This window comes from Notechis scutatus, chromosome 6, assembly GCF_049901735.1.
Source record: "Notechis scutatus isolate UNSWTSFEM ecotype Mainland chromosome 6, rNotScu1.2, whole genome shotgun sequence".
NCBI classification, from domain to species: Eukaryota; Metazoa; Chordata; class Lepidosauria; order Squamata; family Elapidae; genus Notechis; species Notechis scutatus.
The window spans coordinates 41985580-42000542 of record NC_142014.1 but is presented as its reverse complement, the minus strand read 5'-3'; the positions used below and the strand labels follow the sequence as shown (position 1 = coordinate 42000542).

Genomic DNA, 14963 nt, shown 5'->3' with positions numbered 1-14963 from the left:
GGCCTGGATCCTCCTCTGACTGCTCAGCCGGCCTCTGCCCTTCCCCAGCCTCCTCCACCACCTCTGGAGCCACACTCCCACTCCCTGTTGACTGTTCCTCCTCTTCCTCAGAGTCAGACTCCACCAGAGGCATGACAGTTACTATATATTTGCAGGTTCCTTGTTGGTACCCATAAGTCTTTGCAGAAGCTGACATATGATGTTACAGCATCTGTGAGCTCATCTAGGTCTGCAGAGGTATCTTCAAAAACATTCCAATCAGTGCAATCAAGGCAAGCCTGGAGCTTCAGCTTTACTTCATCAGACCAAGTCCTCACTGATTTAATTGTTGATTTCATGGTTTTAAGTCTGTCTGTAGGCAGATACAAGGTGAATCATGCAGTGATCAGAGTGTCCCACAGCTGCTTGTGGTAAAGACCTATAAGGATCTTTTAATGTTGCGTAGCAGTGGTCTAAAGTATTTTTTGCCTCTGGTGGGACAATTTACATGCTGGAAATATTTTGGGAGTTCTTTGCTTAAATGTGCTTGATTGAAATCTCCTAAAATGATGGGAAGGAAATCTGGGTGTTTGCCTCCATAATTTGATCAGCTAGAGTTTGTAATGCCTTGTTTACACAAGCTTGTGGAGGAACATACACAGCTATTAGGAGAAATGTGGAGAACTCACGTGGAGAATAAAATGGCTTGCAGTTGATATGTAAAGACTCTAAATGTTCATCACAGAATTTATATGTTATAGTTATATCCGGAGACCAGCTGTTGTTGATATATAAACATAATCCTCCACCCTTTGTTTTACCTGATGTCTCTTCAATTCTGTCTGATCTAAATATCTGAAATCCTGGGATGTAAATGGTGTTGTTCCCATGAATTTGTGCATTAAGCCAGGTTTCAGTAAAACAAAGAACTGCTAAATTGTAGAAATCAGAATCCCATCTATTTAAGAGATGTATTTCATCCATCTTGTTAGCAAGTGAGCGTAAATTAGTCAGAAAGATTGAAGATCGTTTACCTCGTCTCCTTTTTCAGTGCTGTGCTTCTCTGCTTTGTTTATTGTAATCCATAGCACCAGGGAATTAGTTAGAATCTCCTCCTCCTTTGCAAAAACAGTTTTTTTGTTTTTTTTTGAGGGATCAGAAAATTAATCCTTAAGGAAACATTGCCTAATTATTAGCAGATGGTCTCGTATGAAATCCGTAGTGAATTTCAGATAATAATAAAGAATAAAGAAACCATTAGACAGCATTTCACCAAGGCTGAAAATGGGCCTGTTTCGGCACTTCTGGTATTTCCAGAAGGCCTGTGTTTCTGCCTCCTGAGGCTGCAGAGGCTTCCCTCGAGCCTCCAGGAGGGCGAAAATGGCCTCAAACATCTGGGAATGGCCGAAAATCAGCTGGGAATCGTGCACATGTGCAGTTCAGGTAAATTTGGCTGGGGCTCACGTGCCCACACAAATAGCTCTGTGTGCCACCTGTGGCATGCATGCCATAAGTTCGCCCTCACGGATGTAGTGTGTTTCAGTAGGCAAGAAGCAGACCAGCATAGCTACAACAACATTTATTGATTCAAAACTGGAACTGAGGAACAGCAGGCAAATGCCTGTAATTTATACCCTGGACCCACAGGGCTTTAACCAATCATAATACTTGAAAAAGCCCGCCCAAATATGAATGTTCTAAGTTTCCTTCCAAAACAGTTGGAATTAACAGTTAGGGTCCTCTAAAGGTTAGTTTCACTTGAGCAGGGCTTAACACAACTTTATATATTCAATACGTAACAGATTTAATCTTAATATACAAGATATGGATTATATTTTACATCAGTATAGAACACATATACAGAAAACAGGTTAGGAGAGTGAAAGAGACAGGAAGGGGATTTGAAACACTTCATTCCACTTCATGGTCCCAGGAGTAGAAAGAGTCTTCAGCAGTTTGCAGAAGAGAGTCCTGCACTGTATCACTAGCTGTTCACCAATGTTTTGTGACCAGGTCAGCTAAGCAAGCATTAACTCAACAAGCGGTTTTCCAAGCCTATGGTTCCTCTGAAGTCAGGGACTCATATTTGTTCAGAGAACAGGTATTTGTATACCATTTCTTTCTCTTAATCTGATTTCAGCTGTTCAAGAAAACCCGTTAAACTCTGTTAAAGAGACTTGAAGGATGCCTCAAAGAACTTCTGAAATAAGCAAAGACTGGCAAGAAGTTCATTCCTAGGATCTCAGCTCCTGCGTCCCCTATGATTTACTTCAGCATGGAATGAAGATAAAATCTCAACATGAGATTTCTTTCTCCCCAAGAAGGCTTTAAAAAGCAGGATTTTTAGACTAGGTCCCTCCAATATAGACAATTCAAAGGGGCAGCTAAATTATCCCATCACCTAGCTCCAAAAAAAAAAGACCTCCCAGTTCTTAGAAATATGCTTGGAAATATTTACAAGATCATCCTCTTCTTTTTACATTCATACCCACTGACATTCATGAGCATTGATTATATTTCTAATGATATTAATATTTCAATAGCAAAAATATCTGGGATGGATGGCTCTAGATTACTATTAGATGGAAGTAAAAATATATAGAAAATTTCAACGCTTTGCTATCAATTAATAATAATTTAGGGTTTTGCAACCAAGTTATGAAAGCATTTTCAGCAGGATGTCAAGTGCTGCTTCCATCTCTCCAAAACAGTTATTCCTGGTTCAGCATCACCATAAACAACATTAGCATCAAACCTGGTAAAAAGTGATGTTTGCAAATGGGAAGATGGAGAATGAAAATAAGACAAAGAGGATCTCTCTCAAAAAAAATTGTTCTACAGTTATCCCATATTTATCGAAAGCCTACTAGGATAGGAAAAAGCTTTTCTTCCTATGTAAGGTTAACATGTTGCAATATGAAGATTTCAGAGGTATGAGTAGGCACATCAGGAACAATTTAAAAAGCAAAGATGGTAGCTATAGTCATGGGATCAAAGTCTGCGCTCCTTTTTAGGTGAATGATATATACAAAGTATACAAGCGGATGCAGGCTTTAATCATGCAACCGCATCTTGACTTTTTAAAACTTGCATCCCTGCAATAGATGCACCTGAGTGAAAGTTTTTCAAGACAAGTTGAAAGGCAAAGCTTTTTGACCAAATTGGAATTATGACATTCCTTTTCCTACCCATTGATATGCCATTTTTATCCTTTTGATTAGACAATACAATCACAAATATTGCATTTCTTTTTAATTTGTTTGCTGGATTTTTATTACATTTCTCTTCAGATATCTGCATATGGTCAAGATGGATTGTTACATATTATGTTAAGTTAATAATTTATACCAGGGGTCTCCAACTTTGGCAACTTTAAGTCTTTGGACTTCAACTCCCCGGAATTCTGGCTGAGGAATTCTGGGAGTTGAAGTCCACAAGTGTTAAAGTTGCCAAAGTACGAGACGCCTGATTTTATACATCAGCATGAAGGATAAACTTTATTTTTATATTTCATTTGTCATAATCTCTAAATATATTAACAATAAAAATACACAAATAATGTAATTCTTAATCATGCAAGATAGTCATAAAAATCAAAACAAATTTACAATATTTTTTCCAAGTTTTACTTTATCCTGTATTTGAAAAGTCTTATTTCTTCAAAGCCACAACTGCATAGCATCTGGGGGATTTTATGGGATCAAATAACTTTACAAGTCCAGACCAGGCAATGTTTTCCTGTAAAATAATATTTGATCAGAAAACATCAAAAAGAGATTAACATGAGATTTAGCAATATATTGAAATAAGGAAAAACCATGTTATAAATAAAACATGAACAGTAATTAATCCTCCAATATAGATCAACATTATTCACTATTCACAATCTTAATAATATTGGTGTAAAACCCTTTATTGGTTTTGACTCAAGCCAATGGGAAATACATCTTTATATGCTGCTGGAATTAAAAAATGACAAATCAAGTAGCATAAATCCTAAATGGTCACAAATCAAGTAGAATGAATCTTAAGACAAATGTATCTGCCACAGAAGTACAATCTGTTATAGACAGACAATGGATTAATATTCAAGAAACTATGTCTTTAACTTTAAATCCTTAACTTAGAGCAGGGCTGTCAAACTTGTGGCCTGCGAGCTGAATGCATCACACACTGGCCACACCCACACCTGGTTTAGCGAAGGGGGAAAAAAGTCACAATATGTCACGTGATGATGCCATGACAACTTGAGTTTGACATCCCTTAGAGCAATTAGTAATTCACAAAATAATTTTACAGTCACTTGGTAAAAATTATCAAGGATCCACAATGTATAGACATATTTTTGAAACATAAATATAAGATCTTAAAATAACAGTTGCACAAAAGTCATTTACTATTTCAAGCATTAATAATTAAGTTTTCTATGTAGGCAATATCACTTCAATATTACTGCAGTAATTTAACAAGCAATTTAAACTACACAAAAACTTTATTACAGCAAATTTTCCCAAAATAAAAAAAACATTTGCTGGTAAATGATGGATGTGATAGATTAAACACACGAAAACAACTATTTGTTTCTTTTAATATGATTTTCTTCAAATACTTTAAAAAAAACTTATATCATGGATAAATCCACCAAGAATTACCTGTTCTTTGAGATAGCAGAGACGATCTAGAAGTATCAACACCTCTATGCAAGGTCCTAGAACAACTTTCAGCTGAAAATTTAAACACAACTGAATCATATTTCTAAAATGCATACTCAAGAAGAAAGAAATACTACCTACAACACAGATTTAGATTTCTTAATTAAATATTTGAAGGTAAACTCTCATATGATCTCATTACTTCCAGGATATTAATTATTAAAAATGTATGAATCAATTCCAATCTGGTTCAAAATGTTAATCTCATTTGGATTGTTTAATTCAGTGGTCGCCAACCAGTGGGCTACGGCCCACCGGTGGTCCGCAAGAAAATTTTGGTGGTCTGCAGAGAAATGTCACCCCCAGAGCACCCCCCAAAGCAATTAATCCAGGCTGCGCAGGAACACAAGTCTGCCCCACCCACATGGCCCGCGGGAACCCTCCCTGCCCACTCAAACTTGGCAAACTTACCTGGCAAACTTGCCTGCTAAGTTGCTATTTTTCCTTTTTTTTCCCCCGACCATCAGCTGTTGTGCTGTGCTGGGAGATTTAGATTAGCTAGAAAGCAGGAAACATTGGATTTCTTGCTTTTAGCTAATCTTTAGATCTTCAGCTCTGCTTTTAAGCAGAGCCAAACTTCCCTTAGGACTGAAGGTTCTATTATTCAGTGCAGACTCAGATAGCCGAAGGCAAAAAGATAGATCTTCGAATCGGTGGTTCTGTGAGTAATTCAATTTGCCTGCCTGTTTGCTTGATTTTGGGTAAAAGTTTCTCTTTTTTTATTTAAAAATTCAATATTTACATACATGGTGTGTTGTGAGTTAATTTTGTGAGTTTGCTTGCAAGCAAATTTTATGTGACAGACTCAAATAGCCGATGGCAGAAACACAAATCTCTAAGTGAATCTGTGATTCTGTGAGCAACTCAATCTGCCTGCCTGCTTTGTCTAATTTTGGGTAAAAGTTGCTCTCTTTTTTATAAACAATTCAATATTTACATAAATACTTATAATATTTACATACAAGCCATGCCCAGCCAGTCACATGACCACCAAGCCACACCCACAAATTAGGCCATGCCCAAGAACCAGTTGTTAAGAAATTTGAATCTCACCCCTGCCTCTGTGGGTTTGTGTGTGTGTGTGTGTGTGTGTGTGTGTGTGTGTATGTATGAGAGAGAGAGAGAGAGGGAGGGAGAGAGAAAGGTTAGATCAGATATCTCTCTCTCCCACCAATGTCAGCACCCCACCGTCAGTCAAAATTCATATTAGTGGTCCCCGGGATTTAAAATTATGAGTTTGGTGGTCCCTGAGGTTCAAAAGGTTGGCGACCTCTGGTTTAATTCATAAAACCAAGGCTATTTAAGAAAAGGCTTTTAGAAATAGTTAAAAGATATTATAATTCTCAATTAGATCTGAAAAGTTTAGTTGACTGGGAAAGTCAACTGAATGAGTTTTTCATTGATACTAAGCAGGATTTTTGAAGTGGCTAGGCCAAAACAATTTTAACTGCTGTCAAAAAGATATATTAGGTAACGTAGGGTTTATCCATGACTAATTATTAGCTATTTAATATAATCATGTAAATATTATACAATTATTTTGTAACTTCATAGAACATCTATATTATTTTTGTTTCATGAAAATTTCTGAAATCATTTTTGGCATTTATTGTTTTACTACTGAACAGAAAGTTACTACATTTTCCTACCAAAACTATTGAAGAACATGGAATATTTATCTTAATAAAACAAATTGTGTATTATCTTTCCAATTCCATTTTATTGGACATCTTCAAAAAAAGCAGCATAATCTTGATCAAAGTCTATGAAAGGTGTTAAGAATGGCATCTATTACTTAGTAGTTCTAAGGTGTAACTCAGCATGAAAAACACTTAAGTGGCAGTAATTTTGTTCAAAGTTGAACAAAGCGATGTATTAAAAGGAATATAGAAAAAAACAAGATGGGTCCAAAATCCACCCAGCATTGCTAACACACTTGTTTGGTAAGTGTGTTAGCAAAAGAATCTTCATATGTTCTCAATTGAGTGTTAATATAATTTTGGAACAGAATATGCTCCTAGTTAAAAGCTATTTAGTTTGTTTCCTTCTTTACAGAAAATATCAAACACAAACTGACTGACTTCATCATAAAATGTTACCACAAGTGTTATTAATGCCATGGTAGCAAAAAATCATAATATTTCTGTTACCATATTAAAAGCTTCCAGTTCATTCATTCTGTGCTTGTATTTTTCGAAGTATTCCAATACGAGGCTGTCTGAAATCTGCAACAGCAAGAACATTGATGATGGCAACAACATTTGCCTGACGCATATGCTAAAATTATTTTTATAATTAAAACAGTTCAAAAACATAACAATTATTTTACAATCAACATTTTCTAATTTATTATAATGGCTTCTCAAACTTTTTTCAAACACATGACAATACATAAGAAACTATATTTAAAGTGTTCAAAAAACAGTCTAGTTTCAGTATCCAAAAGTATTTTGTATCAAATCATGAACACATTAATCTGTGAGCATCTTTAAAACATGCAGCAATTATAAATCAGTGAACTTTATCAAGTCTTACCAGAATGTTCTCATGTCACTATTTTTTTAAGAAAATCAGGTAATTTCTGAATATTCAATAAACATAGCAATAGTAATTTATAAACTGAATATGAAACAATATAGCATGACTGTAAAAAAAGGAAATAACATTTTAAGTCACATTAATAGAAGCATAGTTTCTTATTAAATGTTTAAATCAACAATCAGTTTGAAAATCTGTGGCTAGACCTCAGTGCCCGATTAGATTCACGAAGCATGAAGAGTGAAAAAACTATAGAATAGAATAGAATACCTTTATTGTCATTGCATTCTACAAATACAATGAAATTTGAAAGCTACTCCAGCACAGTGTCCCAAACATCACATCACAATCACACTAGAGTATTTAAAAATTACAATAATTAAAATAATAATTAAAAACCTAGTCTAAAACCTATCTAAAACATATAGTAAGTTAGATAGTTTAAAAATGCCACATAGGGCTAAATCACATATGCATTGTTTGATTCAAGACAATTATTGCCTTGGAAAAGAAATTGTTTCTCAGTCTATTAGTCCTCATTTTAAGACACCTATAACGCCTCCCTGATGGTAACAATTTGAAATATGAATGTCCAGGATGAGAATGGTCTGTGGAGATTTTTAGTGCTCTAGAGAGGAGTCTGGTCTTCTCAATCTCTTCCAAAGAAGAAAGAGAGCAACCAATGATTTTTTGTGCTGTGTTTATAACACTCTGGAGCATCTTCTTATCCACTACAGAGCATCCAGAATACCACACCGTTACACAGTATGCCAAAATGCTCTAGATGGTAGAACGGTAAAAAGTAACCAGCAACTTCTCACCCAGGCCACTCTTTTTCAGCAACCTCAGAAAGTGCAGGCGCTGTTGGGCCTTCTATGCAGTGGCCATAGTGTGGACTGACCAAGTAAGGTTGTCGGAAATACAAGTTCCTAGAAATTTAAAACTATGAACTCTTTCCACACAGTCTCCATTGATATATAGTGGGAGAGGCTCTGCTTTGCATCTTCTGAAGTCTATAATCAATTCTTTGGTCTTTTTGATGTTCAGGGCGAGGTTATGACTCTTGCACCACAAGACCAGTCTGAGAACCTCTGACCTATAGGCCGTCTCGTCTCCTCCTGATATGAGTCCCACCAACGTGGTGTCATCTGCAAATTTTATTATAGAGTTAGTGGGACAAGAGGGAGTGCAGTCGTAGGTACAGAGTGAATACAAAAGGGAGCTCAGCACACAGCCATGTGGAGAGCCAGTGCTGAGAGCAAGAGTGGAGGAAAAATAGCTGCCAATCCTAACAGTTTGGGGTCTGTCAGTAAGAAAGTCCTTTATCCAACAGCAGATGTGAGAGGAGAGGCCCATTTCTAGCAACTTATTAATCAGTATATCCGGAATGATGGTATTAAAAACTGAGCTGTAATCAACGAAAAACATCCTTACATAGCTCCCACTATGCTCCAGATGTTTCAGTGCAATGTAGAGTGCACTTTGTGCAATGAAAGTATTTTCTAGTTTAACCATTTACCTGTACTACCTCAGAACATATACTATACATACTGCATGGTTATATACATAGTTTTGAAACTCCTTTTCAGTGAATAACTGAGATTCAAAATTTAAAAAGTAAAAGCAAAGAGCAAAAAGCTTTCATGTATTGATCCAATAATAGTCAAGAATGTGCTGCTGTTTCATCTCCATCTCTTAATTTGCACTGATTTTATCTGGAAATCATAATTTTAACCAAATTTCTAGCTTAGAAGCAAATGATGGTTTATACCATCTATATTTTTAGATATAACTGATAGGCTCAAATATGGAGGGGCAGAAAACAAGCCACACAGGAAGGAAAGAACATGATTACTGAATCCATTACAGATAACAGATAATCAGAGTTGGAAGGGACTTATAGGTCATCTAGTCCACACACCCCCCCCACTCAAGCGGGAGATCCTATACCATTTCTGGCAAATGGCAGTCCAATCTCTTCTTGAAAGTCTCAAGTGATGGCGCTCCCACAACTTCTGAGGGCAAGCTGTTCCATTGGTTGATTGTTCTCACTGTCAGAAAGTTTTGCCTTATTTCCAGGTTAAATCTCTCCTTGTTCAGTTTCCATCCATTATTCCTTGTCTGGCCTACAGGAGCTTTAGAAAATAGCTTGACCCCTTCTTCTCTGTGGCAGCATCTCAAATATTGGAACACGGCTATCATGTCTCCCCTGGTCCTTCTCTTCACTAGACTAGCCATGCCCAGTTCCTGTAATAGTTCTTCATATATTTTAGTGTCCACTCTCCTAATCATCCTGTTTGCTCTTCTCTGCATTTTTTCTAGAGTCTCAACATCTTTTCTATAATGTGGTGAACAAAACTGGATGCAGTACTCTAGGTGTGGTCTTACTAAGGCTTTATAGAGTGGTATTGGTACCTCACTTGATCTCAATTGTATCCCTCTTTAATGCAATTTAGGATTGCATTAGCTTTTTTGGCTGCTGCTGCCGACTACTGGCTCATATTTAGCTGGCTGTCCACTAAGAATCTAAGATCCCTCTCACAGTTAGCTACAATCTAAGAATCTAAGATCCCTCTCACTGCTATTGAGCCTGGTTTCATCCAGTCTATATGTGTACTTTTGGGTTTTTTTTGCCTAAGTGTAGGACTTTACTTTTCTCTACATTGAATTTCATTTCGTTAGATACGGCCCAGTGTTCTAGTCTGTCAAGATCCATCTGGATCTTGAGCCTATCTTCTTGGGTGTTAGCTATTCCTGCCAGCTTAGTATCATCTGCAAATTTGGTAAGTTCCCCTTCTATTCCCTCATCTAAATCGTTAATGAAGATATTGAAGAGTACTGGGCCTGACAGAACCTTGTGGCACCCCACTGTTTACTTCCCTTCATGTAGACTTAGACCCATTAAGGACTACTTGTTGAGTAGGGTTTGTCAGCCATTTGTGAGTCCATCTATGGTGGTGCTATCTATTCCACTTTTTTCTAGCTTACTATGAAGTAGGTTGTGGTCTATTCTTCTTGGACATCCAAGAACTGTCCACTATGCCTAAACTAGCAGATGTACACTTCAATGAATGATCTTTCTATGCAACTATATAATACCTTCTGAAGAACTGAAAGAGAACTTTGTATCTCCAAATCACTAAAACGTTAGAATGTAAATACAAGGTTATGTGCAATTTTTATCAAGGACTTGCCATAATATGTTCACGTAAAAGAGGTCATCAACTCTCGACAGTGCAAAAATACCAATAATAAAAGTCCATGCTTATTTGATCTTGAATGTTTATCTATCAGACATTTGTTCCTTCTTTTCCAACACCTTACTAAATTTTCAGTTTGTTTACTTTAAACTGAAGTCTGTAGTTTGTCAGATGATTCGTGTAGCTATTACAGCTGTTAAAACTGTCAGATTAAACTGAAATTTGGCACTGGGATCATGGACGTTGCATGTGAGTTTATATTTAAAGTACAGTTATCCTTAAAATATTGCATAAATAAAAGATTTTACAACTGTGATATCAGCCTTTCATAATCTCACTTGACAACGGAAACTACATTGTCTTGTTCACGAATGCCTGATAAATACTTCTACTGAAACGCTTATTATAATTTAGATTATCTATTTGCGTTAAAACTCAAGTTAATAAGAAGCAGGCCAAACCAAATTCTAAACAGCTGCAAATAATTTCATACCAAAGTTTGCTTGACCAGGCTTACATCTGAGTAAACTATTGCTAGAATTGCATCATTGCTGTTGAAGAAAATTTCACCAGCAAAAACTGAAGGTTTTTTTAATTTCAGCTGTTTCTCATTAATTAGTTCGAGACATGTATATGAATGTGTATATAAAACACTGTGCAAGACCCAGTTTAAATAAAATAGATATACAGTAATTCCTCCTGAAGGGCCAATTTATATCTTATATACTTAATAAAAGCCATTGTTACTGCTAAGTAAGCAGACAAATAAGTGGAAGATAAAAACATTCTCCTCCCTGAGATTTCATTTATTCCCTGAATTTGAGATAATTTTAACATATAGTTTTTTTAAAAATATCTAAGTAGTGTACGGGTATGAAGTCTAAGAGTATGTGACTATTTTAGCTACATGCACTAAGGCCAAAGATATATCAAGATATTTCATCATGAACAAATGATGCTATCTATGTTCTTTAATAGTAATTCCAAAGGAGAAAAAGAAGGAAAAGTTGCAAAGTTTGGAAAAGAAATGCATTTATGGATGATATAGTGACTTGTCTCTCTGGCAAAAATGTTTTGGGTATCATACAATACAAATAGGCTGTAATATAGGGCTAGTGAGAAGTTAATAGCTATAGGCATATTATCATCCCTTAAGTTAGGGAAATGTGCAGTCCTAGAAGCAATATATTTATAAAACAGAGGTAGAACTGAGAGAGCTCAATGCAAAAATGAGATTGTGCTATCAACATCAACATGTACAGATAAATTATTCTAGATACTTTAAATGTTTTAGATCAATCTATGTATAAAAAGAAGTCAAATCTTATTTACAAATATTCTTTTTCACATTGTAATTACATTTAAATTTTGCAATACCACAATATATTAAGTTATTGCTAAAAGAAATGTTGGTATCATAATGTGCTTCATGAACATTTATTCTTTTTTTTACTAGATCATGTTTCATAACAGATTATGGTAGCAAAACTCATATTCACATTACAGGCTGCTAAACTAAAAGAAACATAGGAATTTCGTGTTCTTCAAATTATCACACCTGTTTCTTGTTTACTACCGCTTGTCAAAGTGAATTTACCTGTTTTATTGTATATTTGATATGATTGACTAATCAATAAGGTATACTATTACTACTGTAACTACTACTATTGTCTCCTTGTGATTTGACAGAGAAGCAGAAAGACTTCAAACTGTATAAAAATATTGATAAATGCTTATTTAAATTTTCATTGAATTAGAAGAGATGTTACACTGGCATGGGATATGCAATGTCCCAACATTTTCTGTAATTGCTGTTCTAGCATCATTTATCCATCTCATTTTACTTTTTAATTACAGTACATTAAATGCAGAGTGGGGAAATATTCCTCAGATAAATAGCAATAGAAATAGCATTTACATTTATAGCCCACTTCATAGTGTTTTACAACCCTCTCTGAGCGGTTTACAGTCTCATCATATTGCCCCCAACAACATGGGTCTTCATTTTACCGTCTTTGGAAGGATGGAGTCAATCTTAAGCCGGTGAGAATCAAACTCATGGAGTGAGCAATGAGTTAGCCTGCAGTGCTGAATTCTAACAACTGCACCACCATGGCTCTTATAAGCCATAAATATTAATCTGCTAGAAGTTGGCAACAACTATTATATGTAACAGTTTTAATTTTCAGCAAAAATGCATGTTCTCCTTGATCTCAGCATAATTTATTTTACCAAACAAATTACTGAAATAATCTGCAGTGTGTTCACTATAGGAATTTCAATTTATAACCAGATATTTACCTTTGATTCATCTAGTTCAAGCTTTTTCAAGGAAATTCTAACATAATCCAAAAATGAAGATGATTTAGAATATACTTTTCCAATATTACGATCACTGAAATGACAAATTATTTATTCTGTTATTTTTCCAACATCACATGCAAAAAGACACTCAGTTCATGAAGAACAATTCTGCAGTTTTTTTTGAAGAACTGTCTTGGTTTATCTTCCTCATCCTGAGATGTAATGTAACTCATAACTCACTGGCATATTCCCTTCCAGCCTCCCTCCTCTCTACATGTACAGAGAAAGAAAGAGAGGGAGGGAGGGAGATTTAGTACCTGGACAGTTCTAATAGGTCTGAAACAGATACTAGTATGAAATTCTGGAGAATCACTGCCATTCTCACTCGGTACAAGCTAGCTTCCTATCATTTTATCAGCTAACCTACAGTTGTGCTGACTAAATGATTGTAGGAGGTATATATTAACACTATTGCAAACTAAGGTTGATGAAGGCAAATCAAGAAAAGTAGAGAAATGCAGAACTTCTACACTTGCACAATTAGAGATTTAGATATCTGGTTATGTTCTGTGGTCTGCCAGTGTTTACTTAAGGGACTACTTCTTACCATTGACAAAGAAATGCTATAGTGGCATTTAATTAAAAACAAAAATAAAAATATATTTATTGTATGTAATGGTAATCATGTGACCTAGGTACTGTGAAAGTGATAAACGTGCTGTAAAATTTGAATGGTCAATAAGTAAGGATTCTCTGTATTCTAAAACTCAATTCTCAGTTTTCAGTGATAATGACCTATCTTACAATTCTACAACCATGAGCCACATATATTCTCTTCTAGGGGTAGCACAGAATTAAAGCAGATTTCAAAAGGTTAGCTTGCTGACAAAACCCAAATCAAATTTACAGATAGATATTTTTTCAAATAGACAAAAAACAAAAAAAGCTTTGTAAATAAATGCATTGTTCTCAGATTTCAATTTCAAGAAGCAAATGTTCTGTTTCTATAACAAAATATAAAAATGCAACATATTACCTTCTCTTGATGCCATAACATTCTTCTACAATAACCTGCAACACAGCCCGATAAAACAAAGATTCTGTGGGTAGCTAGAACAAATAAAAGAACAAGAAGTTAAGCTGCAACCATACCCCACAACCAAAACAGCAACAATTATTAGCTATCTTTAACCAGTATTTGTATTCATTTCATCTAATGTTACTGGAAGTTTCTTATTACTAAAATAAAACATTGCTCTGTTAATATATTGCTACCAAGGGGAAAAAATAAGTAGAAAAGCTTGTGCAGAATTGAAAAAAAAAGCTATAAGAATGACAAAGCCATATATATCAAATTATGCTAATAGGTATTTAAGTTGGACCACATGAATGAACTCATTTAATCTCCCTAAAATCAAGGGAAAACACTTAGCAAATAACTGTCTTTTCCCCCGCTCCTTAGTAACTTCATCTTCTCTCCTTAGCACAAACAGTACTGTTTCTAAAACAATGCAATAATGTAGAATATCTAGGAGAGAGATTTTTTTAGCCATTTTAAAATTCAGGGTCAAATTCATCCTGTATAAATTCCATCAAGATCTATAGCTTTATAATAGGAATACAATGGTTTATAAACCTGGACTCAGTTTATGTACATATTTCAAAAGGGATGATAAATGATATAGTACTTATTTAACTTCTACATAAAAGAAATTTAGCTGTTGATTTAAAAAGAAAGAATATTTAGAGTCCTGCCAACATCTAGCATTTGTAGCAAATCAAAGTAAATGATTCCAAATTTTTGCTATTGTTATATTTTTAGAAATGAAAGAATAATATTTAAGAAAAGTGATTTATTGGGAGTTTTGGCCAAGAGTAGGAAGCCATTTCAATCTAACCAGTGTGTTTCTGGTTAAATGTTGGAATATGAATTAGATGATGAATAATCTAGCTTTAAAGTAATGCTATTCCAGTCTAGAAAGAAACATTGGTACCATTCTTATGAAAACAGCAGCACCACATTATAAGGAAATACAGGCAGCTCTGCAGTTATAAAACTGGAGACGACAAGCATATTCATTTAAACAAACAATTTATAAACATTGACTGCATCACAGGAAACATAGGGAAGAACCCAAATGCAAACAATTCACCTCAATAGATAGCTATTAAATCTCTAGAAAAAATATAGGTGTCCTTATATTTGTTGCTCCATGTAACTATACATCTA

General features: G+C 35.2%; 1 protein-coding gene across 2 annotated transcripts in view; it reads right to left on the bottom strand.

The window, feature by feature from the left end:
* Window positions 1-1543: 1543 nt before the first annotated feature.
* METTL25 (methyltransferase like 25) overlaps window positions 1544-14963 on the bottom strand; it is a 33613-nt gene continuing 20193 nt past the window's right edge. For both annotated transcript variants that reach the window (XM_087968039.1, XM_087968040.1), the window contains exons 8-12: window positions 13770-13843; window positions 12731-12824; window positions 6842-6916; window positions 4632-4703; window positions 1544-3717 (exon numbers count right to left, since the gene is read on the bottom strand). In XM_087968039.1, coding sequence (XP_087824165.1) covers window positions 3631-3717; window positions 4632-4703; window positions 6842-6916; window positions 12731-12824; window positions 13770-13843 — 402 coding nt within the window. In that variant the 3' untranslated portion in view covers window positions 1544-3630. The remainder of the gene's footprint in view (window positions 3718-4631; window positions 4704-6841; window positions 6917-12730; window positions 12825-13769; window positions 13844-14963) is intronic.